The 25,935-nt window shown below is 40.6% G+C and overlaps 2 protein-coding genes across 3 annotated transcripts in view; one reads left to right on the top strand and one right to left on the bottom strand.

Moving 5' to 3' along the window:
- Positions 1–14,436, top strand: part of rnf13 (ring finger protein 13) — a 43,262-nt gene extending 28,826 nt beyond the window's left edge. Inside the window, exons 5-10 of the mRNA XM_044360627.1 lie at positions 3,195–3,282; positions 4,181–4,271; positions 5,045–5,150; positions 5,563–5,656; positions 12,628–12,708; positions 12,988–14,436. Coding sequence (XP_044216562.1) covers positions 3,195–3,282; positions 4,181–4,271; positions 5,045–5,150; positions 5,563–5,656; positions 12,628–12,708; positions 12,988–13,364 — 837 coding nt within the window. The 3' untranslated portion in view covers positions 13,365–14,436. The remainder of the gene's footprint in view (positions 1–3,194; positions 3,283–4,180; positions 4,272–5,044; positions 5,151–5,562; positions 5,657–12,627; positions 12,709–12,987) is intronic.
- A 790-nt stretch (positions 14,437–15,226) lies between these two features.
- On the bottom strand, positions 15,227–24,851 carry LOC122988379 (profilin-2-like). Of its 2 annotated transcripts, none has more exons than XM_044360628.1 (3): positions 24,458–24,850; positions 20,664–20,856; positions 15,227–17,311 (listed from the first exon to the last, which is right to left on the bottom strand). In XM_044360628.1, exons 1-3 carry the CDS (start codon positions 24,584–24,586, stop codon positions 17,214–17,216), a joined length of 420 nt encoding a protein of 139 aa, XP_044216563.1. In that variant the 5' UTR covers positions 24,587–24,850; the 3' UTR covers positions 15,227–17,213. The 2 variants fall into 2 exon arrangements, with proteins under 2 accessions (XP_044216563.1, XP_044216564.1); XM_044360629.1 differs by having other exon boundaries at positions 17,260–17,742; positions 24,458–24,851.
- Positions 24,852–25,935: the final 1,084 nt, after the last annotated feature.

Below are 25,935 nucleotides of genomic sequence, written 5' to 3'. Positions count from 1 at the left end.
TTGGAAATACCACTCGCAACTTACTGATTAGGACAAAGCAACCCCCACACATTGTTAGACTGAATAATAAATTGATACAAAGTGGCCCTATCAGATTATCCCTTATCTTTATTTTTCAAAGGTTTTGGGGAAGACTTCTAGTTTCATTTAACTCAACTGTGTTGTATTAAAGGAACAATATTGTTCTCTGGATGACACAACAGATAAAATCTATTAATTCTATACAATAGGGTTATTTTTGTTTTTCTCGACCAGTGTCAGTACATCTAGACAAATACAAAGGCAAGACAACGGGGTCACTGTCTCCACCTCCTGTTATTTTCTCACAGGATTTTGAGTGACATTTACGTGATTTGATGCAAAGCGTTTTTTTTCCCCTCAATTTCAGTGGAAACGTTCACCATCCCAATTTCATCTTCATCTGTGTAAGAACACATAATGATTCATTCCAGGATTACATTGTCACATCCTATTTCCTCCACAACATCTGTTGTAAGCGATCAGCCACAACAATAGCAATACAGGATACTGTAGCTGCAACACTGTGTCAGAGCCACAAAAACAGCCTCACAGATGGAAGATCCTTATTACATCAGTTTCCTCTGCAACCACAATGCAGCGCACATGGCCTTGTGCTTGCTGAGAAGATTCCGGTTTAAATACTTTTTTAATGTCTTCTGTTAAAAGCACAATCTTCTGTGGAATTATAGGTTGAAGCGAAAATAGTCACAGTAACTTTAGCCAACTGCACTAGTCCTTGAAACTTTGTCAGTTGATCCACATTCGCAGAATTACAGGTGATTTTCAGGGTTTAGGTAACTTATCTTCCATTTATTCAAATGGTGGGTTTGTGTTACTTAATTTAGCTTTGAACACCTAAAAATCAAAGCATTATTGTCATTGAAGCAGCCACAAATACATAGAATAAGAAGTAGAATTTGTTGAGTTTGTTCATTTTTGACGCAGATTGCTGTCTCAGTGCATTTATGTCATCACAATTACAGCTTTCTTGCAAAAATTGATAGTTATGCAACATTCTAACTATGTTTTTCAGGCTACCAGCGGAGAGGAAACCCAGAGCGTTTTAAGTCGACCTAAAATCACAGAGTTAGATTCAAGTTAGATAGTGACATTTGACAATGTTTGTCAAGAGTAACTGAGGCCCACAACATTTTGAGAATTTGGATATACAGGCGGTAAAAATAAAAATAAATAGCCTTTTAGAGGATAAATGCTGCACTGGTGCACAAATGCATGGTAAACAGGTTGTGCGCTGGTGCGAGCTGTAGCATCTGTTTTTATGCTGCAGTGAAAGGCTTAACCTTTTTTCTGAAGAGGTAGGAGGGTACACCTCTATGATTAATGATAGTGCAGACATGGTGGTATGTTTATGCAATAGTTTAAACACACTTGACCGCACACACAAGCGTGCAAAAACATGTGCACGACTCGACAAACTGGAATAGTGAGTACTATCATAGCCAGTCCTGATCATGAGAAAGCTGCAAACACATAAGCGCAGTGAAGTATGAGCCAGAGTCCAAAACAACATTGCTCCCACAAAGGGAAATAATATCTAGCCAGAAATGTGTCGGGGCGTAACGAACCATAAGTAGCATTATCAATTAATCTTTGGATTATTTTCTCAATTCATTGTTTGCTCATTATAATTTCCCAGAGCCTAATCTGATGTGTCCAAATTACTCCAATATACTATCCAAAACCCAAACATGTTTGGTTTCCTATTATAGAAGACAAAGAAAAGCATCAAATCTCCATATTTAATAAGCAGGAACCAGGTATTTTTCCTTGAAAATTACTGAAACATGAATTGATTTGTAGGCAAAATTGAATAATCAATTACTCAACTAATTGCTTTAGTTCTAGAAGTCTGTTTTACCAGATTAAATATGGATTGTACCTTGACGTTTTTACAATATGGAGTGCATTCATATTAACTTTATAATCAAAAAGTTTGAGGAGTAATGATTTCTTTGCGTATCATAATTTAAATGACAAATATTAGTGATTTATATTTAGTTGTTCAGCGTCTATTGTCCTTGTGCTAAAAAAAGAACTGTCAATCAATACAGGGGGTGATAAGAGTTTTCAGTTCTGTGTTTTTGTGGGTGGTGGAGTGGTGAATTTGGGGGGATTTTGACTTTAATCATTCTCATCTGATAGTCACAACTTGGCTTGAATGAGCAGGTCTGGCCTCAGTCATGTGTGCAAGGGCACAAGACTTCTGTGGAGATCAAAACCTGTGACCTTTGTAAAAAAAAAAATAAAAAAAATTAAAGGAAATAGAAGCACATCTAAATAAGAACAGATGCTGGTTATAAAATATGAGTTTGTACAGTCTTGCTCCCAATGTTTTAATAGGAAAACGTCTCACTAATAGCATGTTAGATCAAATGTCTGATAAAGAGCATACCAGAGAGTCATGTGAGATGAACTTTCTCAACTTTCCATACTTCCTGTTGCCCGTCCTATCACATACTTCTTGTTTTGGATCTTCTGCAACAGCCACAGTTAGTGTGTTTATGATGGAGGAGTGTGCCGTTCCGGGAGATAAGATGCAAACATCTTGTCTCTTGCAAACACTTAATTGGAAACGAGTCACAAATATGTTGTTGGCAGAGATGTCGAATGCTACCGTGGAGTCACAGTGTTCCTTTTTCTGTTCTCTCTTCTATCAGCGCTCCCTGACTGCTGTTGTAATTATGACGCTGTAAAAACAGAATACTCAAACATTTATTGTCCTCATGGGAAGGTGGTGTGCAAAGCCAGCTCATAAATTAGTTCATATCAGCGGTAGACAGCATCCTGAAAGTGGAAGTGGTACATGTGTAAGGCTCATGTTAGTCAACACATTGTACCCTGCAGATTGTACATGTATAAGGCATTGGCTCAGTGAGCTAAAAGCCTTTAAGTAGAATCAGAGAAAGCTCTTGTTCTGAACCACAACTGGTTTCTATTTCTGTCACGGTTAATGTGGTTTGATGCTGCTGTGTCAGATTGTGGAAATCAGATTTGGTCAAATTATCTGACACACAACCCCTGTTATCACACACACCACCTGCACTCAGGACAGTCTTTAGTCCTATTGTAGCAGCTGATTGTAACCTTTTAAAAATCATCAGATGTTTTCACCTATTTGACAATCAGGGTGTAAATGTTTTATCTCCTCGCAGGTCCTCAATGCCCAGAAAGCTGGGTACAAGGCAGCCATTGTTCACAATGTGGACTCCGATGACTTAATCAGCATGGGATCCAACGATCGTAAGTTACCGCCTCCTCCTCGTCTCTCTGTTCACCAACACGTAAGCATTTAGCATCTTACACAGCTGCCTGTTCATGACAGAGGATGCGCCTTCTCTTTATCCCCGACCCTGAGGAAAAACTAGGCAGTTTTTATAGTTTGGAGTCCATATCAAGTCTCAAGATGTTCTTGAGGAAGGATGTGATGCCCTGCAGCAGCAGAGCACGCACTGACTGTGAACCCATATTGTCCCTGTTGTAGCCCACTTACTCCATATGATAGCATTTGTCCCCTGTTCTCACTTCCAGAGTCTTGAATTATCCAGGAGACTTCATGCCCTGGTTCGTGTTTTTAAGAGGAGTTTGAACTTCTCTCTCAAGCCCTCTTTTTGTTCTTCATGCAATTACTTCTGTCACTTTTTGTATGCACAAACAAACGCAACATAATGAACGTCTACGAGGAGAGAAATACAATCTATGGAAGTTTGTTGCGAGTTTTACTCCACATTTAGGCTAAAACTTAACAACTTAAGACTTAAATAAAGCATTTGGGCTCCACATAAAACCCTTTGATATCGCCAAATGTTTGACAAACTCAAGTTCCAAGCTTTCAACTGCATCTCATGGTCTTCATCAGCGGATGGAGTTTGCTCAGTCGAACAACTGAAAGATGAATTGTGCAAACTCCATCAGCTCATTAAGACCATGAAATGCGATTGAAAGGTCCAAAGAAAGCTAGAAAGTCAACTTGAGTTGAATCTAGAGACATTTAAATAACTATTTCTTGGTGTTCTATGAAGAAATTGTTTCATTTTTTTTTACTGCTGAGTTGAAATGTTGCGTTTCAAGCTTGTTCAGTGGGCATTGATTTACAGTCACATGATATATTAATAGTTTTTTTTTTTTCTTTCCCTTTCAGTGGATGTTATGAAGCAGATAGATATTCCCTCTGTGTTTGTGAGCGAGGAGACTGCCAACTCTCTGAAAGAAGACTACACGTATGACAAGGGGTAAGTGTACACCCAAATCTCATTTTTCTGCTCATCAGTATAAATAGCAGCAGGGTTTGTACTCTTCTCACAGCGCTCCTAACAGCTGCTTCAGTGTAACATGAAGATATGGCTGCTTTTATTCAGCAACTTCCCCTTAAAAAACTGTCCATAGGCTATTATTTGCTTTCTGGCTCTTCCATATGATCTAATATTGTTAAATAAAGCCTGCAGTGCACTGTAATGTATCAAAGCAGAGGATTTGTCTTGTGATCTGTTGTCACTTTCTGTGCTGTGCTGCTGAGGTGATAATCTGGTAATGAAATGTCTCAAGACTGTCAGAGGAGCCCAGAGTCACAGCATCAAAGTCCCATTTCTCCACTTTTATATCAGCTGGTGTGTGTGTGTGTGTGTGTGTATATGGGTGGTGGTTGTCAGATACCATCCGAATACATGAGGGTTATTTCCAAGTCCTTTGCAGAGGAATGAACACCAAACATGGTATTGGCAGAGTTTTGTCAGTGTGATCACAAATGTGAGTGGAGTCATACTGCAAAAGGGAGTTCTATGAGTCCCATAACCCATTACCTAACAGTGGGTAGTGTCATCATGTTGACAAAGGGCCCTCTCTGTGTCACACTGCAGTTTTTTTTTTTTAACATAAACAACACTAAAATTAATCTCTACATTGTTGCAGCCACAACAAGTCTCCAGGAAATGCTGTTATAATACAGCCTCTGTGTAGGTCACTGTTTGTAACATCTACCAACACCTGACAATGGTTCTTTTTCTAGGGGACATGTGGTCCTCATGCCAGACTTCAGCCTGCCACTGGAATACTACTTGATCCCCTTCCTCATCATTGTGGGAATCTGCCTCATCCTCATTGTTGTTTTCATGGTAGGAACCATTTTATCTCCATTTTAACACAAAGTACAGAGTACTTCTCTTTCTCTGTGGGAACTATTTATAGTTCTGTAAGCTGAGAGGCAAAGTAGAAAGTGCCTATGGAGAAAAAAATAGTCGGATATTCTTAAGGATTTTTGCCCCCCAAGGACTCTCAACACTGTTAACCACTCCTTTTAAAATTTCTTCTTTATATTAGGAAAAGTATGTCTCAGGCTCAGACGGGCCCTTCGTCATTGGTATACAGTTCAGGCTTGAAACATTGTACTTTTCCTAATGTAACAGTGTGGCAGACAGAAATCCTAGGTATAGTTTTTGAATTCCTAGACAAGAAAGATATGCATGTTTTACATACTGACTTGAAAAGATTTTGACTGGTTTCGTTTTTTTTTCCTGCTCTGCTTAGATCACAAAGTTCGTCCAAGACCGACATCGGGCTCGGAGGAGCCGCCTGCGCAAAGATCAGTTAAAGAAACTTCCCATCCACAAGTACAAAAAAGGTATGGAAGCAGAAACAAACACCTCATCTGACTGTAAATGTGGGGTCTGTTCACTAATTTCAGTGGTCAAATTGATCCTGACTCTAACCTGTAAACTTAGAGTCTGTAGAGATGCTGTTGACTTCTCTACCTCTGCTGCTCTTTCTCACATGATTCAACCCAGAAGATAAGATGTCATCAATGCATTACAACACATCATTCCTTCCCGCAGCTCTGCACCTTGGAGCTAATCGGATTAATATGGACTTGATTTTTTTTTTTTCCACAAAAGCCCTCCCTGGCAGATTAGAGCTCCTCTCCGTTGAGACTGGACACATGACTGATGGTTTAGAATGGAGTCTCAGTCATGCTAGAGGCCAGACCGGGTTGAAAGTTAAGTGTATTCTGAAACCTGTTGAGTAGATGTACGGTGCGGATTTGTACATTTGACTAAAACTTAAAGCTTGTTAAAGCTCCACCTCTGGCTTCCACCCTCTGTCTGTGGGTACAAAGGGTCAGACTGGCTATAGCATTGTTTTGCATTGCAAATCCACTGTGTGCTATGGTCAAGTTTTGTCTGTTTATTTAGACTTTTTATGTCGGCTGTGTTTCCTCCGGCAGCTGTATTTCGCAGACTGGAAAGCCCCCCGACTGCCATCAGCTGTGCAGGGGGAGCTTTATAGAGTGCGGGTGGTGCATAATAAGTAGCCCCCTCGCAAAGCTGCTAATTGAAGGGGTTATGAGCCAAGCTGCTCCTCCCTGCCTGGCAGTAACAGACGCACGTGCAACTCACAAGCTAAAAGCAGCGTGTGTTGCTCATATAGCTGTTTTTGTCACGTCAGGCTCTGTGGCTGCATCTGCGAGCAGCACCCACTCTGACTCAGGGTTTCCACATGCACCGCTACAGTCGACCTTGGCCGCTACAGGGAGTTCAGATGTCCAGGAAACTGCCTTCGGGGCGGCGTCTGCGCTCCTGTCAGCTGAGTCAGAGTTTTGGCGACACAGGAAGGGGACACCAAATCTCTACCTAATCACCTTTTAAGCCCTGCACTCTGAGGCAATGCTAGCTTGGCAAGAAACCGAGTGCCCGGGCTTGAGAATGGGAGGGCTGTAACAAGAGGTCCTGAGAGTGGTGTAACAGTGCCTCTGTTGTCTGATGGGCTTTGTTGTTAGGTAGTATTTACTTCAGGTAAGACCTCCACTAACAGGAAAGGCTTCTCTACACCCAACAAACAAACATTTTTAATCAATGCAATGTCATGTAAATCAGATAGAAAACTGGATAATGGCTGATGTTCTAGAAAAATATCAATTTTAAGTAAATAACCATAGGTTCCATTGTTAGGAGGTGGTAGGTATGCACAAGAGAGGCTACATACAATACCCACTACTAGCATAACACACCTTAATCTATGACTGAACTGTTGCATTGTAGGTAATGCCAGGTTTTGACAAGGAAGAAAGAACATGTGGGGGGAAAAAAAAGAGACAGATATCCCTGGTTGTGCTGCTTCTATTTTGATATTTAAAAAAAAAAAACCCTTTATACTGTTCAGGTCAAGTTTGACCCATTTTTAAATTTGGGAGTGTGACCCAGAATATTCAAAAATGGAAATATTTCAACTTTTTTAAAAAAATATTGTGCAGCAGATACACATTTTTATACATCGGGAGTGTTCTGGGTTAGATTTGGCCTGGATTTATTCTATATTCAAAAATCATCGTTCAAAAATGTTCATATTTAATGAAATCAGTTGAAATCATGATGGCTGTCATGTTCTCCAGTTTCAGGCAACATAGGACCATAAAATAGTGATTATGGATATGTTTTCTCCATAAACAAATAGCTTAAAACCTAAAGAATACACACACTCTGCTTTCTGAAAGCTTCATTAAGGATTAATCACCAATTTATTAATAACTGATAAGGTCTTTATGGATGAAATGGATTTGTGGCTCTGAGGTTTGGTACAGGGACTAATTATGAAGGGATACTGTGAAGGGTCAGGGTATGAAAAGCATGTGTGGTTTAGATAATTGAATGAAATCCGCCACCGTTCGATGAAGCACAGACTGGCGTGGCCTTGTGGCAGAAAAATAACACCACAGGCTTACTGTACATCTGTATGTAGAGAAACAATGATGACCTAGAATTACAAAGCTGCTGTTGGAGTAGCTCATCAGACCACCAGTGTTCATTGTTTACAGCTGATTGTGTTTTTTTTTTTTTTTTTTGCCATAAGCCCCGTGTTATGACTCATTAGGAATTTTTAGCTGTAGCATTGCTTTGTGGGCAGCTCAGTGCCACACAAGACACTGTGACGCTCAAGACTCATCGCTGTTCCAATTCCCATCCTGAAGTTTTCAGGCAGCGTGCCTGAACTTGGGGTTCAGTGTGCTTGTGCTTGTGTGTGTGTGTGTGTGCGCGTGGCACAGAGTGGGAAGGATGCCTAATGGCGCCCTTGGCCTCAGCTACAACGGATAATGCTGAGCTCGGACCCAGGCGGCTTTGAACAGACGCAGCCAGAGCGAACGGGAACACTGTGATGGTGTGTTAGTGTTGCTTTTAAAGCTGCAGTCCGTGAAACCTTCCACACGTTCAAAGTCTACGGCAAAGATCTAGAGCTCCGTTAGTGATGTTGTTTCATCCAGCAAAAAAAAAAGTTAATAAGTAAGTCAATTTACTACATTCATACATTCATTTTTAAGAGTCTGTGTAAGAATGGATTTTCCAGGACTTATCTGCACCTGCAGTTCTCACAATGGCCGTTAGATGAAGCTTCCAAGAATTGATGTAGCTGAAAAATTTAAGGCTCTCAGGGAAGTGTGATGTGTCTTGTGTTTGCTTGATTGACAAGAGTTATAGCGGTTACTTCAGCCTCCATCATTGTCCAATTTTGAACTCTCTGGCTGCAGTAACAGCCAACATGGCCATGAAGAAAATCCAAGTAATTCAAAACCACCAATCATTGATAAAATAGGTGGCATCACAGACACTACATGTGTGTTTTTCTAAGGTCCGTGCTCCTAATGCCTCTGCACTGCATTCGTCAGCGAGGGAGAGTAATTGTAATTGCAACACGGTGCGATTTCTTTTCCGAGGCGAGTGAAATCATTTCAGGAAGACGTTAGCCAGCTGATCAGCCACAGCCTCGCCTGCTGCTGTGCTGGCAGGATGCCTTCCTGCTGATGAGTGTATCTGCCCACCATCTACCTTCTCTGGCAGAGGAGCTTAGACTGGCAGAATCAGGCCTCTATCACCTCTGCAAACACGTTGTTAGAAAAGCTTTTGTTGAGTTTACACATTCTTTTCACAGATTTTATTTTCTACTGTTATTGAGCATGTATTTGATTTGTATAAGGTTTAATAATTACTTTATTCTCTGTAAATAAAGGTGTAAAATTTTGGGCGCAGATGGCGATGGCAGGCGTTAGATAGTGTCATACGTGAGTGTGTGAGCATGGGAGTCCACAGACTGTAATGAATAATACAAAAGGGTCTGTGTGGAATGGTGCACAATGAAAACCACGATGCCCGTGTAATTGCCGCACAATACCAGTCTGAGCAGCAGCGTACAACGTAAGATCTGTGTCAATATACAGGATTATGTAATAGCAGCTGCCACTGCTGTCAGCGTACAGCGCCGCTCCGCCATTAACTTGACTTACGCTCTGGTTTTATTGCAGAAACTTGCGTCATCTATACTTACATAGGCTGACGTTTGACAGTGGGGTTTGGCCCTCTGGGTGGTGAGTTTCACCAGCAGCCAGACATTGTGAACACACACACACACACACACACACACACACACACACACACACACACACACAGCAAACTAGCAGAGGAAATGAGAGGGATTTTTTTTTTCTTCCTCCTCATGGCTGTTGCCCCTTCTTATAGAGAAAAAGGCTGGACTCTCTTTCTGACCCCTGACCTCTAGTCTGATCCCTCCCTACGTATGATGAGTCACTCCACCCTTCCCCTCGGCTTTCCGCTTCCAAGCCATTGGCGAGGAACACACACACACACACACACACACACACTCTGAACAGAGCAGCTGCAGTGTCTCAGCCGTCGGTGTGTGAGGCATGTTGATGTCAGGACAGAGGAGCTCTCTCTGTCTCTTAGTTCACTGGCCTCAGTGCCAGTTGCCCTTGTCTGGTTGGCTCAAGCTATGACGAACTGTGCAGAAGCCTTTTTTTTTTTTTTTTTTTTTTTTTTTTTTACACTCAGCTTTTCTGTCACCCTCTCTTTCATTCGTTCGCTCTGCTACACACATTCACTGCTCATCTGAAGTTCAGTAGGACAGCGTGGTTCCTCTGAGAGCTGGGAATGCTGGCAGGCGAGCGGATTCATGAAAAATAGAGGGGAGAAGAGCTGCACATGCTCCTAAACTCCTTTTAAGATGTGCTACTGGCCCCAAAACATAAATGTAAGGGATTCCCAGCATCTAAAAAGTATACACATTGCCAAAACATGAACAACATGTTTTCATCTTTGCCATGAAAAACACATTTTTCCAACTACTTTGAAGCTGACTCAACACACACACGTATTAAGATAGGAGAAGGATCTTAACTTCCTTTTTTATGAGACATGCTGCTCTTGACATGTGTCCTGTACCTTCGGAGACTTTATCAAAGGGAATCTCAGCTCACATGTGCGGGTCACTGTAATGACATTACTAAGCTGATCTGTGGTAAGAGACTCTAGAAATGAGGAGTGAGTAATGTCCACAGCGGGTTCTTTGATCAGCGGGAGCGGTGTAATTCGCTCCGTGACAAGGGATGAGCGGACCAGACTGTGAGTTATGTTCTGCTGCAGGGCCGCTGGGCCGCGTGTTTCTCAAAGGACAGAACTGACTGGCGTGTTGGGAGTCAGTTTCAGGCTTTACAGTCAACAGGGCATGTTGGTTAGTTATTGTGCCCACGTCTTTTGAATTGTATTTAACTAAAAAAATCCATTGAGTTTTATCAGACACATTGTTCACCAGGTTCAGTGAAAGTACACACGCTTTGTCTTGATGACGTTGGTGCACAGGAATGACAACGTGCTTTGTATTACAGTATAAACTGACTAGCGTAAGATGTGACACTATACAGTCTGTGTGCACAGATTACATTCAATACCAATGCAATTTTTAAAAAAAGATGTTTAAAAATAACTGCAAAAAAATATTTAACACTCAATGTAAGATAACAGAAAGTTAAAGGCTTCCTGCTTTATTACAACTTGCGTCTTTTGTGTAGCTTCTGATCATCATTTCTATCAATTATGACAACGTTGTACCTTCCAAAAGAGTTGTTCAGATCTGGGAACACGGCAACATTGATGCGACGCAGTCCGACGGAGAAGAAATTCAAGCAGACTATCAGATTGAGAAATTAGCACACTTGAAGTATCAAGATGTCTGTAAACTGTCAGATAAACAGACAGTTTAGGTAATAATTTCAACATTCACGTCTTGTTTTCTCTTCCAAATAAGTTTGTTTAAAACCTGAATGATGGTCTGACTGTTCATGTTTTGGGCCCTGTTGGACTTCTGTTTTTTTTTTTGTGTGACAATGTTATTCTTGCCAATAGGAATGGTGGCCAAAACTAGTTTGTTGCAATAAACCAGAATTATCCTACAAGGTGTTGTAAAAGCGTACATGTTGGAACTTTTCCTACGATACCAAGTATAATTTTCTCCCCAGAGCCATCTTTGAGTTCAGCAAGTCACTCGACCTTTTCGCTCGGCTTCACTCAGAATAGCTCCTTTAGTGCCACAGTTCAGCATTTCCTGAGTGTACACTGGATCCATGCCTGCATAAACTTTCCCTCTCCCTCACCCCGAATGTCCAGCACTGGCCCTGGGAGAGTGAGAAAAAAAAAAAAAAAAAAAAAAAAAAAGGAGGAAAAGATGGAGTCTGCTCTGGACTAATGTCAAGAGAAGATTGTTGGGTAAAGACAGATGGGATTCACAGTGACAGTGCTGTTTGGGAAAGGGGAAAAAAAAAAAACTAAACCGAAAGTGTGAAAAAGGAAAAGGGAGCTAAGTAGAAAACATTGCCTTGAGTTGAAGTTGCTGACGCTCAGAGAGAAAAGGAAGAGGGAGGAGGAGGAGGAGGAGGAGGAGGGCCCTGGTCGATGTGACTCCCCATCCTTATACGGTCACATGCAGCCCTGGCACGGACACACAGAGCCCAGTCGGGGAAAACATGCTCATTTAGAGCTTACATAAACACACCGGCTCACAACCCTGCGCCTGCTCCCTCCTCCTCCTCCTCCTCCTCCCTCCTCCTCCTCCTCCTCCCAGCCCGGGCAGGGAAGAGGAAGCGAAGGAAAAAGGAGAAGAACGCTGTGGAATTTGAAAGGGAGTGCGTTGATAAATTCCTGAGCTTTTTAGTGCTCCTTTAAGAGGGAAATGCAGCGCTGGCGGTTTAGAAGTGGAGGACTGGACGGGTGGGTGAAGGGAACATATTTGGAAATGTGACACAAAGAATTTATTTAAGGAAATCAGACGGAGTTCCTGCTACTTGATACGTCACGGACCCACCTGATGTCAGTGACCTTCAGGAAGACATAAAAGCAAGAAATTAATCATCTGTGTACATAACAACCGTCACACAGACTCATATTCTAGACTTTTCTCTTCTCACTTCAACTCATTACAACCACAGTGTGTTTGTGTGAGATAACCCATGATGAGCCATGCAGTTATTAAAAAATAATGCACGATGCGGATACTGTTCTCGGTCCATCTTATGCATTATTTTTCATAAGCGAATGGTCACAGTGGATTATCACGCAGCAATCAAAATGTTTTTAAGGGGTAATTTTGAAAAAAATATATAATTTACTTGCGATGAGGCTGCTTTGTGAGAGCTGAATAGTTATCTAAAAATATTGCACTTTTGCTAGCCAATAAGGATTCGCCATGGTACAGCATAATGTTCAAAAAAGCACAAATGTGTTTGAAGCAGTAAGAAAATGTTGGTTTGTCTTTTAGGAGACAGCTATGATGTTTGCGCCATCTGCCTGGATGAGTATGAAGAAGGTGACAAACTCAGAGTCCTGCCGTGTTCTCATGGTGAGTCTCCTGCATACAAGAGAGTTTGTTTCCTGTCTGCTTTTGTACTGTCTGCTATCAAATAATGGCAAAAATAATGAAGTGATAACATCTCAAGGGAAATTTTATCCCTGTATGCTTTTTTTTATGGAAATTTTAAATTTAGTGGATGACAAATATCCGGTTTGACCCTGTTTTCATACTTAAACTGGAGTGAAATGCATGCAGCTCCAGTCATGGGGTCATTAAACGCATTTTTGAACATAAGAAGAAACAATAACTCTTTCTCGTTGCTCACAGCCTACCACAGCAAGTGTGTGGACCCGTGGCTGACCAAAACTAAGAAGACGTGTCCGGTTTGCAAGCAGAAGGTGGTCCCCTCGCAGGGTGACTCTGACTCCGATTCAGAGGACGGGGAGAGCAGCCCCGAAGAGAACGAGGAGGTGTCCGAGAGCACCCCGCTGCTGCGCTCCCTGGCCTCCACAAGCGCCCACTCCTTCGGAACCATGTCGGGCGCGTCGCGCTCAGAGCAAGACCAGGAGTCCTCCGAGTACGAGGACGACGAGCTGGACAGCAGCGACAGCGAGGAAGAGGTCACCGTGGAGACCGTGGTTGTCCAGATGCAGCAGCCCTGCTCTGAAGGCCACGACCAGGACCACGACCTGCTCCAAGCTTGACTGACTGTTGGCTGGCCCGATCGGTCACTGAACCCCCCCGACCTCCCCCAACCTCACAGCTGCAAAAAAAAAAACTTTAAGTTGGGGGCACGAAACAGATTCATCATCCGAGTTTTTCTGTCACTGCTTCCAGTACATTGTAATGTATCCTCCCTACATGTTCAAATCTTAAGTTTTATTTCAACATGATTGTGGATAAAGTGCTGATTTCCGGGTGTGTGACAGGAAGTCAGTGTGCGTTATGTTAGGGGCTGCTTGGCAGATATGACAGGACTGGTGACACTGATGTACAGTAGACTGTTATACTGTATTCTAGTCACAAAAAGATGACACATATAAGCAGATAAATCTCAAGGCCCCGGACACAAGATCACATGTGACACAAAGTTCAGTAGAAATACTGTGTAAATAAAAAAAACTGTAGATCACCGCACATCTCTTCCTTAAACTTTGATTATCTGTTATCCTACATTCATCAGAGGATGAGGAAGTTTCTTTATTGTACATACATGTTCATGCTAAACTGACACACTTTGAACCCCTATGCAGCATCCTTTTTTTTTTGTAAAATTAAAACTAATATTCAGCAAGTATAGAAACATTTAAAGCCACAGCAATATGGTTTTGCCAATTTTTTTTCTGTAGTCTGGTGTATCAAGGAGACTAGCTGCTCCTGTCTGTGTTTTGTGCCACGGTTTATATCTGTTACATTGATTCACACTAAGAGAAACTGAAGCCAACGAATGTGCTCTCCATGTGAAGTCATTTAAGTGTGGAGACAGTGGAGTGGTAACTGTCCTCGCTGCCTGCAGTGAACTTCTTTTGGCTGCTCCAGACCTATCACTTATAACACGAAAAGTTATTGATTGATAGGCCTTGTAATACACGTATAACTTTTGTCTCATTTTAATACTGTTCATAGCAAATGTGCTTTTTTTTTTTTCATAACATGGCTTCATTTATGTTGACAAATCATGTTGCCTTTTTCAGTTTGTATTTTGTCTTGTGTTTTCCTGCTCTGTTCTCAGTATGAATTCACTTCAATAAAATCAAAATGACACCTTGACAAGGACGTTTCTCACTGTCAGTGATTTACTCGCTTTTCATGACGTAATGTGTGTAACAGTGCAGTGACCTGCTTATCTGATACAAATCAGCCCGTTTAGTTCTAGCATGTAGATCATGGGACCTCTACGCTCTTGTCAAACGGCACCAATTTTTCAGTCACTGAATGCAATTTTAACACACGAGGTGACCATTTTCCGCAGAAGCCTTCGTGTTAAAGAAGGCCCTTTAAGCTCTAGAGATCATTGCATGTGAAGAACTGTGCAGATGTCTGCGGCTAAAACCCCAACTGTCTACTTTGCTGACTCAGAACTAGTCATGAAACCAAAGAAATTACATTTGGGAATTTAATGGTACATCCTGGTGTTTGTCTCATGAACGCTTGGATTACCGAGTGAGCAAGTTAACTTTACTGCTTTTTTTTTTTTTTTTTTTACTTCTATTTGGTCTCATTTAAAAAGTTAAACCAATACTCTGCCAAACTGTTTCACAAGAGAAACTAGTGCAACTCAAATTTCTGCAGTTCCTAAGTTCTATCTTATAAACCCACACCATGAGCAGATGTTTGCATTTTGAACAGTCAGTCTAGTTTACCCATTTCCAGTGTTAATGCTAAGCTAACCGGCTGCAGCTTAATGTTTAATGAACAAATGAGCGCGGCATAAAGCTTCTCATCCAACTCCAAGCAAGAATGTAAATGAGTACATTTCCCAAAATGTCAAACTATTTCTAAAAGAAAAAAAAAAAAGGCAGTGTTCAGGTGAATAAAAAAAAGCAAACAAGACAGCAAACACTGATCTGGTTGGAATAAATTTATTTGATCTGTCTGTAAACAAGGTGATAAATCAATTTATGGCATTTCTTGGTTTTATGCATATGAAATCAGATGCATTAAAGAGACTGTATCCCAGATGTAAGAAAAAAAAAAGTGGTGAGGAAAGGAAATGAACAAAAATCAGCAAACAGGACTTGAAACAGGTTTTCTTTTATGAGTACACATCTCACAAGGCCTAAACAGTGGAGCTGAAGCAAAAAAAAAAAAAAAAAAAAAAAAGTGCCAATGAAATGACTCCTTAGTGGACAGTGGGTAAAATCCATCTTACAACAGCAACAGATCTCTCTACGTTATGGCACAGGATACACAGGTTCTGCAGTTAAGTTTCGACAAAGACAACCATAAGCGTCGTTGTTCCAACCAATCCCATCTCCCATTGAGTGTCATTTCTACTTTTGAAAGTGTTTTTTTTTTTTTCAGTTGGACGTTACAGTTAGCGGTACTGAGCGTGGACAGACCGTGTGATACCCCAGCTCAGTTGACTAAATAGAGTAAAAGGCAATTTATTCCACAGTTTTGTAGTTGTCAACACAGCATGGGTTTGTACAAATGCAGTCGTTTGTTGTTTTCTAAACAATAAAGAAAAAAAAAAAAAACAATGAAATGAGACTTTAAATTTTCTTCAGATACTCCCACCCTTACCTCCCCTGTAGCTTCATTTTTTTTTTTTTTTTTAACCATTGTAAGCATTACTGTCTGGTTAGTGTTTCCTTCATCAGAAAAAAGTTAGCAGTCATCCTTCACATGATTTAGAGCAATTGTATAAACACCCGAGCTTTGACTACACTTGGTCCTATAAAAAGAAAAAAAAAATTCAAACTGGACACACTCCAGATGGTTATATGCTGGGATATCTACTGTCCAAAAATGGCAGCCTTTCAAAAAACAAAATTAAAAAAAAAAAAGAAAATATATTACAGGAGCTGGCAAACAAAAACAGTATTAAGTGCCTGAGCCATTGTTACTGTGGAATGTCCATGGGTTTTTCATGTTGCCGGGGAGGTCGTGATGACAGTGTGGCGGGAGGAGAGGCTACCAGCATCTGGACGACACCAACGCTCGCAAATCTGGTTCATGATCGTTAACTGAGCTGATCCAAGCATCCCCCCCACCCCACCCTCCTTAAAAAAAAAAAATAATTAAAAAAATTAGTGTTCAGGACAGAGCAGTGAATCTGAAGGGAAAGAGGGGTTAGAAGGGGTTGTGTAGTGTTTGATGAAGACCTCCTGTGAGGTTTGTAGCGTTGCCTGTTGTGAGCAAACAGGATCGGGAAACCGGGAAAGGGGAGGAACTGAGAATTTTGGCAGGAGGATGTGTGGTGGTTGTTGTGGTGAGTGAGTGAGTGAGTAGGGCAGTGGTGGGTGAGGGGGAAACTACAGTGGACCGAGATATGCACGCAGTCTCCTCTCCCGGACATGATGGGAGGAAAAAGAAAAAAAAAAAAAAAGGAAGACATGACGAGCTTGGTTACCACTCAAGTGCTCCAAAGGCATCGGCTGCTCGGGGAGGGAGTGTGTATATATGATCGGGTTTTTGGGAGGGAGTCAGTAATGGGCACCATGACAGAGAGAAAAGAAAGAAATACCTACTTCAAATTGACGCTATAGCTTTCATTGTCCGAGTGTTTGGCCAGAATTTTGCTGGTCTTGGTTAAGTACAGATTTGTCATGACATCCTGTTAGCAACATGCTCATCTTTGCTATGGATCAACTTATAGTGCTTAAAGGGGGTAAGAATACACAGCGCAAGTGTGTTGAGGGGAGAGGGAAGGGGGCAGGTTAGGGAAGATGACAAAAAAAAAAGAAAAAAAAAAAGAGGGGATAAGAAATGGGGAGGAGAGAAGGCAGAAAAAGAAAAAAACAAAGTAACTACCAACTAGGACTGGAAGTAGTGATGAAATGCAACAGGGTGGTAAGGGTGAGCTGCTAGGTGGCTGGGAACAGGCTGCTTTAGTATCCGGACTTCCTCAGGTACTCAGCCATCTGAAATGCTTTCTTGTTGAGCTGCCCTCCATGGACACCTTCCTTCCCCATGACAAAAACCAATGCTGGAGTACACAAAGGAAAAAAAAACAAAAATAAATGAACAGACATGATGATAGCAGGGCTGGAAAAGAAGATACTTTTTTTTTTTATTTTTTATTGCCACCTTGCTAAATGTGGGGCTACATAGTTGAAGACAGAGCCTGAACCCTGCGCTGTGTTAGAAATGCTCCTGGGATTTTATTTTAATGGGACTGTTCGGGAGGGGGAAACATGGGTTTGACAGTAATTTGTTGTTTTTTTTTTAAATTACTTTTGAATTTTATGTTTTTTGTTTTCCTTTTTATTTCTTTTTTTCTCTCCCTCAACTACACCACATAAGCTACATCAAAACTAAACTAAAACCCTGAATCCCTCAAGTATTTTGCCATCGAGTATGCCTTCTTATTCAATCCGCCTCCATGGACCCCTTCTTTGCCCATTACCAAGACCAAGACTGAAAGAAAAGAGACAGAAAAGGGACACTTAGAGAAAGGTGCGGAGATCACACAAGTGAAAAGAAAAAGAGCACAGAGCCAAAAGCAGGACGACGGACTTGACAACTACGAAGGAGGACAATGTCACAAAAAGCTAAGCAGCGCTTCGGAGTGAAGGCTACATCAGACCTAAACATTCATTTTCTCATCGGTGCTGCTGGTGGTGAAATGAGACATTTCAACATTACAATTAGGAAGACAGAGTGAGTACAGGAGAATAAGTGTAAAGGATACATGCAAAGCTGCGTCAGTCTGTACACCTGTGATGACTAAGTAACCAGGCAGAGTCTCAAGGTGAAGTTCTTCACTCCGCCTTAATATCAAATGACTTCCACTAAGAGTGAATGCAAAACAACCTCAACTATTATGAAAGAAGCTGCCATCCAAGCATGATTTGGCACAACAGTAAGAATTTTAAAAAGATCAGGTCAAGATAGTTAATTAGAGCTGCAATAATTAATCGATTAGTTGATCGACACAAAATTAGTCAGTAACTATTTTGATAATCGGATCGTTTGTTATTTTTCAAGCAAAAATACAAAATGTTTATGGTTCCGGCTTCTCGTATGTGACGATTAGCTGTTTCTTCAGGTTGATATTAATGTGGATCCTAAGAAATTGTGAAGGCAATTTTGTCACTATCTTTAACATTTCATGGACTAAACGATTAATAGATAAAATAACCTGATTAAATCAATAGTGACATTATCAGTTGCAGCCCTATAGTTATTATTGCATCCCAATTGATGGAACTTGCCTGAATTCAACTTGCTGCTTTGTATGGATTCATCTCTTAAGTGAATAAAGCAAATTTACAAATGAGGCAAAATATTGATTTGATTCGCTTTTCCACATCCTAAAATCTCTCAAATTCTGTCCAGTTGAAGTGTAAAATGAATGCCTCTAGTAGTTTAATCATATTCACATTACTAATGATGATTCTCTTATTTCTTGTATAAAGATCTTTTCTAAAAGCACAAATGTTAGTTAACATAATAAAGCTACAAACTGTGATGTATTTGGTCAGAAATACATTAATATGCTACAGCCACATATGCACCCTGGACGGGAGGTAAATTTGTGTTTACTTGTCCAAATGGCTGCTAATCAGCCACTTTCAGCTACATTAGCACCACATCCAGACAAAACCTGGTTCTGTTGCGTAAGTGGCTGGTGGTGTAGACCAACTTAGAACATCTACAGTAGTTGCTTGGTGATCATCTCCCTGTTGGTACTCCTGACGTTACTGCACTCCACTTCAAGAGTATAGTTATTTAAAAATCACATCATTAATAATCACTATGCACCGTGTCAGCAGCAAAGAACAGGAAAGTGAATGCTTCTACTGACTACTAACAACCATCACTAATGTAGCACATATGCAGATACAGCAGCATGCTTGTGGTACCTCTCCTCAATACATGTAAGTTGAGTGTCTGAATAAATATTTACCAGAAACAGAGTAGAAGCATGTGAGCAAGGGAACAGATTCATACTTTGAGGGTAGAGGGGTGTGTTAACCAGGAAGGAGGAAGATGCATGCAGTTCAGGAAAGTTTTTAGGAAATTCTGGCCAGAAGAGTGAGTCCAATGTGTGGAGAACGGGAATCCATTTCAGTCTCACCTGTAAGCTTTTGTAGTGTTTGGGAATACTGGGAAGCACGGGGCATTGGGGCCCATACAGGCAACATGAAAACTGGCACAACTCTCAGGCAAGTCCCTACAAGGGACTGAACTTTGATTTCTTAGTTAACATTTCTGTCTGATACCGAGATAATTCATGACTGTTCCTTCCAAAAATGCCTAATTTTATTGTGCTGACATTTGTTAAGAAAATACGTAGGGTGCTATGGATTCTTAACAGACTACACACAATTTATTATCAAATTTGATAGCTACTGCGATTTCAAAGCATTAACTGGCTAAACATTTCACACTTTAAACACTTCATTTAAAATCAGTTTGTAGATAGAGATCTAGGAGTGAGCAGTGATGAAATGTATCAGCTATGTAGTGCACAAATCATGTGCCAGCTTTGTTGTTGTTCTGGCTGACGAGCATCTAATTTTAGAAGCTACAACTCATACAGTAAAATCAAATTGACTGAATAACTCATTGCTATGGACAAAGTTTAGGGCAGAGCAGTAGCACAGTGTGGATTAATACTCTGATGCTTTTACCACAAATTAAAGATAATATGAATATTGCTGTAATGCACAGTAGTTTAAGTGAATCACATAAAATCAGAATAAGAATTGAAATAGATTTTTTTTTTTTTTTAAAAACAGAATTGAATTATAAAGCTCTTAATATGGGAGGAGCCAGTAGACATAAAATCTCTCAAGACAACAGATATGAAAGTTACCAAAAAGGGAAAACTGCTAGATACATGTAGTAAATTTTCTTAGGATGAGATTTAGCAAACTGCAAGATGTCCTCTGTTCCTACTAATGTTAACCTGACATGACATGAATCATCCACGTTAAATAAACCTGCAAGAAGAAGCCAATTAATGGCGTTGAAAAGACTCAGCATTTAAAAAGGAAATTGTCTCTTTACCCTGACATAATGGACTATAATGGACTACTTGATTTAAACTCAAACAGCTTCACTGGTTATTCCTACTCTATATTTAGCTCAGATACACGTGTTCCCCTTCATAATCATTCAAAATATCATCCTAGGATTCACAAACATCCTAACACCTGTGAGTGTCATCATATATTGAGGAAAGGTGCATTCATGATCTATCCCACATGCACGGACAACACAGAAGTTTAAAAAATAGCTAAACTAATGGAACTAAATCAAAAAGCAGACTACGGTGGCAGTGTAGCACTACTAAAATGTATGCAGCTAACAACACTGAACATGGTGCTCACCTTTGCCGGCTCTGCCTACAGAAACGTTGTATGTTGGCTCTCCTCCTTGACTCTTTGTCCGGATGTCCATTGTCCAGTCGCCGTCAATTTGGAGGCTGTCTCTGATTACGGAGCACTTTTTACTACCTAAGGTCAGCCCACTGGTGAAGAATCCCTCGCGGTCCTTTCCTATTAACACGTCGATTTCTTCAGGCTAGAGGGAAACACAACATCAAGAAGTTAGACACATGGACATAACTGCCAATCTCAACTTGGTGCTAAGTGTCCATCCAGTCTGGCAGACCAGACAGACTCTAAAGTGTTTTCAGTTTTTTCCCCAGTGAATGCTTGTCAATGTTTTTCCTTGCTCTCGTTGAGCATTTTTCTCATTCATTTCTCTTGTGTGGGCGCTGTGAAGCCTTCTGAGACTGATTCGGTGCTATACCAACAACAATTAATTCAATTCCACTGCCTCTCCTCATAGCTCCCAATTTTCTATTTTCCTCTACAAGCAATACCTTACCATACTAATAGAAGTAGTGGGCAGCCCCCTCGAGTTTTTGCCTAATTTGCGGAGCAACAAAAATTAGTTTCAATATCTTCATTTTGAATGATTTACATTTTTACATTTCTAATAGTAAGTAATAGGTGTTTAATTCATATAAACAGTAAAGGAATGAAAATCAGGATAGCAAAAATATGTACACATGTCACCAAGGCCTCAGTAAACGTGAACTATTTGGTCAAAATTTCATCTCATGCTGCTGAGAACTTAAATTCATGTTCTAACAAAAATGAAACTAACCAAGTTAAAAATTACCTTTATAGACAACAAAAATATATCGTTAAGTTGACTATTAAAAACTAAATGTTTAAAAAAAAAAAAAAAAAAAGAGCCAGTTGCACTAACAGATAAATAATTCCTTTAGTTAATCTCACAATAGACAACACCACACTCCTAACAGCATATAAGCAACTCACCTGCAGCCCTCCACTGTGGCTTTTAAAGAGACATGAGCTTATATATTGCTTAAAACCATGCAGTAGACTCAAATTCAGAAAATTAAAACAATGGTACATGAGGTCTACTTGTGGTTGGCTTTGGGGTGCCCATCAACCATTTGCGAGGAAATTATTGCGTTCCCCTTAATTTATTTGAAAATACATACAAAATATTTGGCAGGAGATCATCATATTAGATATCAGTCTTTTAAGATTTCAGTAAGTTCATGCATTATATAAATAATATAGAGGGAGCTAATGAGTTTTATTGTAGGCCACCTTTGAATCCACTCATTGCTGCAAGTCAAATAATATAGGATGTACTTTTGGTAATCTGCAATTTAAAGTATGTTATGTATGCAGCTGTTTACGTCACCTCTATGGAAGCGTAACGCCTACTGTTTAAAATACTTAACATAAATTTTGACTAGATAATCACAGAGGGGCCTGATCTTGTAAGTCTCATTTCTTCAAAATATATGCTGGGCTCTTGCACACATCAAATATTACCAGACAATAAATAAAAAACTAAATAAAAAACAGGGCAACTACAACTCTGCTGGACAGGATATTTGTAAGTCAAATGCAGCAAGGGACTGCTTCTGTGACTGGGCAAGATGGTAAGTACAGATATGATTAATTTCAATTAACAGGAATGCACTGTTCATTGACTCATCTAAGAGGAAAAAATGTAATTCCAAGGCTACTCTATTAAAATGTTTAATATTGGTGATATCTGTTTTATTCCCTAGACTTCAACACCTCTCTGTGAGAAATAACTCTTCATTTAAACAAGATAAGCTAAACTTATCAAAACATTGGTGTTTAACGTTTTAAGAAGATGTAGTTTAAATGAACATTTAACAAGTGAACATTACTTCAAAATCAGGCAATAAATGTTAAAAACACAATCTAATCAAGCGTTTTGTTAGCCATCTTCACTAAGTTTTTTTTCTCCTTTTTAATTCTGTACAAAGTTGCCTAGAACTCACAAGTAGTGAGAAAGGATATCCAGCCCTGGCAGGCGAAAAATGTGCATCAACTGTTTAAAAAAAAAAGGAACAGCTGTCTCCATTATACCATCAATGGCAAGTCCTGAAATCTCAGAGGGCCACTGCAGCTGACAAAAACATTATGCTGAGAAAACAGCACTAAGTTCTGACTACTGCTAATATTCCACTTAGTTTACACTACTGCTTGCAGTCAACGTGTACAAAAATAAAAATATCGCCAGTTATTACACAAGTACAGTATAAAACGGGTTTATTATTGAATCAGTCTGCAGAACAAAAGGCGTCGCCCCTCAACTCCAGAACTGCACAGTCATAGCACACACACACCAAACCCTTCACGAAAAAAAAGGAAACTCAAAAGCATTTCTACTGGGTAGGATAACGTTAGCATAACGACTAGCTGCGTGTCTCGGGCCCGGTTAGCTAATTAAATTAACAGTTAAAATTTTCTATCCCGGCGTGAAACGTGTACCGCAGTTTACCACATTTAACATGCAACTTGCTGCATTCCGTTGAGCGCCGATTACATGTGGCAGGTTTAATCAGCCACGCCAGGCTGGCTAGTGCTGATAGCAAGCTGCTAAGTAGGCAGTTAGCTTTGGCTTCACATTGGACAAGAAAACAAAATGTGCATTTATTCAACTGGCGTCTTCAAAGAATAACGTTACCCTGCCCGAGCGGACACTCCCAACCCGAGTAAAAGCGGCTCACTCGCTCATAGTTTATCCGTCTGCAGCCTCTTCATAGCGAACATGCTCGCCAAAAATGACAAAAAGTCAGATATATCCAACTTATTGTGAGGTCACTAGCACAAATATTTAAAGTACTGACAAATAATTTATTTAACAGACAAAATGGAGGCTCAAGGAAAGCGACGGGCACGAGTCTTTAGCCAACGCTAAGTAAGATTTATATAAAGGCCGCAAAAGATTCGGGTGTTCGTGTGGTATTTTTATTTAATTTAAGTTAATAGTTTTTAAATGTACAGATTTGGATTGCTGTTGAAAACGCTGTCTTGTAACCAAACATCTCGACTAGCTTCCATGAACAAAAAAATGAATAAGAAACAGGGGAGTGTATCCGCCATCTTGGAAAATAAGGGGCGGTAGCGGCAGCGGTGCGATTCACAGAAGACGGATAAGAAAAAAACGAGCGAAACCAACTGCATGCCGGCACGTAAAAAACGCGTGCGAGCACCGCTAACGTTGCGCTATTAGCGTGAGCTAGTAACCGTTTTCCAACGGCTGATGACCGGCCTGATTCCAGCTAATCAACGGCAACGTTCCTCTGCTCAGCACTACCGCAGAGGCACGCTATTGTCTACTTAAATAAGAAATCACGAAACCATTTTTAAACACAAACGACACAATACTGGAAAAAATATTTCATAAAAAGGTACTGGTTTACGATAAATTCCTAAAATTAGTCCTCATATCTGACCGGTATCACACGGCTAACTTAGTTAGCGTTGCTAAGTTAGCCCCTTTAGCTCGAGTTCGCGGTCCGGATTGGGTTAGCGCCGGCGGCTATTTCTTGAACAGACAAATCTGTAAGTGCTAATGCCAGAAAGTGTGTTAAATTTTCTGGGAAACTTAAATAGGTTAGAGTACGTGTTAAAAAGCAACGTCGCATACGTGCCAATGCATCTTGTGTGCGACCACCGGACACCATGTGTACCACACTGCTCGCCTTATCCTCATTCAACAAGGCCTGGCGATGCAGACAAACGCACCGACGTGCAAAATGTACAATTTCCCTCCCTAGGTTAACGTAAGACACTGAAATACGAAGCATACTAACCGATATGTTGGCAAAGGTACCGCCGACAAAAGATGCCCAGACGTATTTGGCGTCCGTGTACCCAACAATGGCCGCGTCCTGGCAGCTGCCGTCAGCCATCAGGTTGTCCACGTAGCTTTGCCAGGACATGTTTGTGAAATTAGTTCTAAGATGAAAAAAAAGTACGTTGGGTCAAAGTTAGGTCACAGGCGTCTCTTGAGCGACGAAGAAACTGCGAGGAAGCTGTATTTATCGGTGGTTTAACGGGCCTCCAGCAAGCAAAACCCCCCCGGCTCCGTCACGTCCCGGCTTTCTTCTGGTCTAGGCAACGAAGAGAAGCCGCTGCAATCGGACAAGCGCTTGGGTGTAGTCCTTACAAAATCACTCCGCGAGGGTGGTTGTTCGCCCGCTGCCTCATTGCATAATATACTGGGTGGCGGAGGAATACCTTCATGGGTGATCGCGGTGGCAATAAGCAAGACAGCCTATTTTTTCTCTGGCACATCTAAGATCTTTCAACTTTCCCATTCTACATATATATTTTTTAACCAGGGATTTTTTGAAGGTTAAACCAGTCAAATATATACCTATATGCGTACACAGCCTTTAATTTGCAAAGCAGAATTTGGTAATTGTTTCAGGCTGAGGTAAATTACATTCGTTTTTGCCTTACGATCATCATTGAATTAACATAATTTCACCACCGCTTTTAGTAAGCATAAAGTCACGTGGTCATTTACTATATTCCCACATCACCATGCAGTTTTACTCAGTTCTTGAGTTAAGATTAATGTAAAGTTTACTTTAATCAGCTCAGCAGCACTTTACCTGACAGGTCAGTATTTCTTGGGTCACCCCATCCTGCACTGAAAGGTATGGAAGTACCCTAAAAAGGTCACTGGGTCATCACACAGCAAAACACACCGGGTCAATCATACATTCTCACTCATGCTGAACATTTTTCGATCCGATACACATGGACAATGTGTTGATAAAACCAGTATCTTATAATCCGTAATTGATAAACATGAGACTCATAGCCATCTGTAGCATTGTGATGGGATGAGGCTATATTTCTATCAAGTGTGTAAGTATACATTATAAGCATAGCTTACACTCCAGTCTTACAGAGAATGAGCTGCAGGGAGGTAGTGTAGTTTATGAACTTTTATTTGTTGAGTGAGTTACTAACCATTTTCATCTGAGATACATCTTCATAATGTGAAATCCTTGTGGAAACCTACCAGGTGTTATTAAACTGGTGAAGAATTGTAGGATTTGTTTATATCTGGATAAAGCCTCCTGTTTACACTAGTAGTTGTTAACCTTATTCCAAAGTCAATAATTTATCGCCACATCAAAGTACTCTGAAACCTCAGGACATCACATACAGTAACAACACTGAGACATAAAACAAATGGTAAAAAACAATGAATTACCAAAGTCAAACAATAAAACCTGGTAACATAAAAGAATATAATAATAAATAAAACAAGCAT

This window comes from Thunnus albacares, chromosome 9 (genome assembly GCF_914725855.1).
Source record: "Thunnus albacares chromosome 9, fThuAlb1.1, whole genome shotgun sequence".
NCBI lineage: Eukaryota > Metazoa > Chordata > Actinopteri > Scombriformes > Scombridae > Thunnus > Thunnus albacares.
Note: the sequence above shows the minus strand (reverse complement) of the source record. Positions and strands in the feature narration are given on the sequence as shown.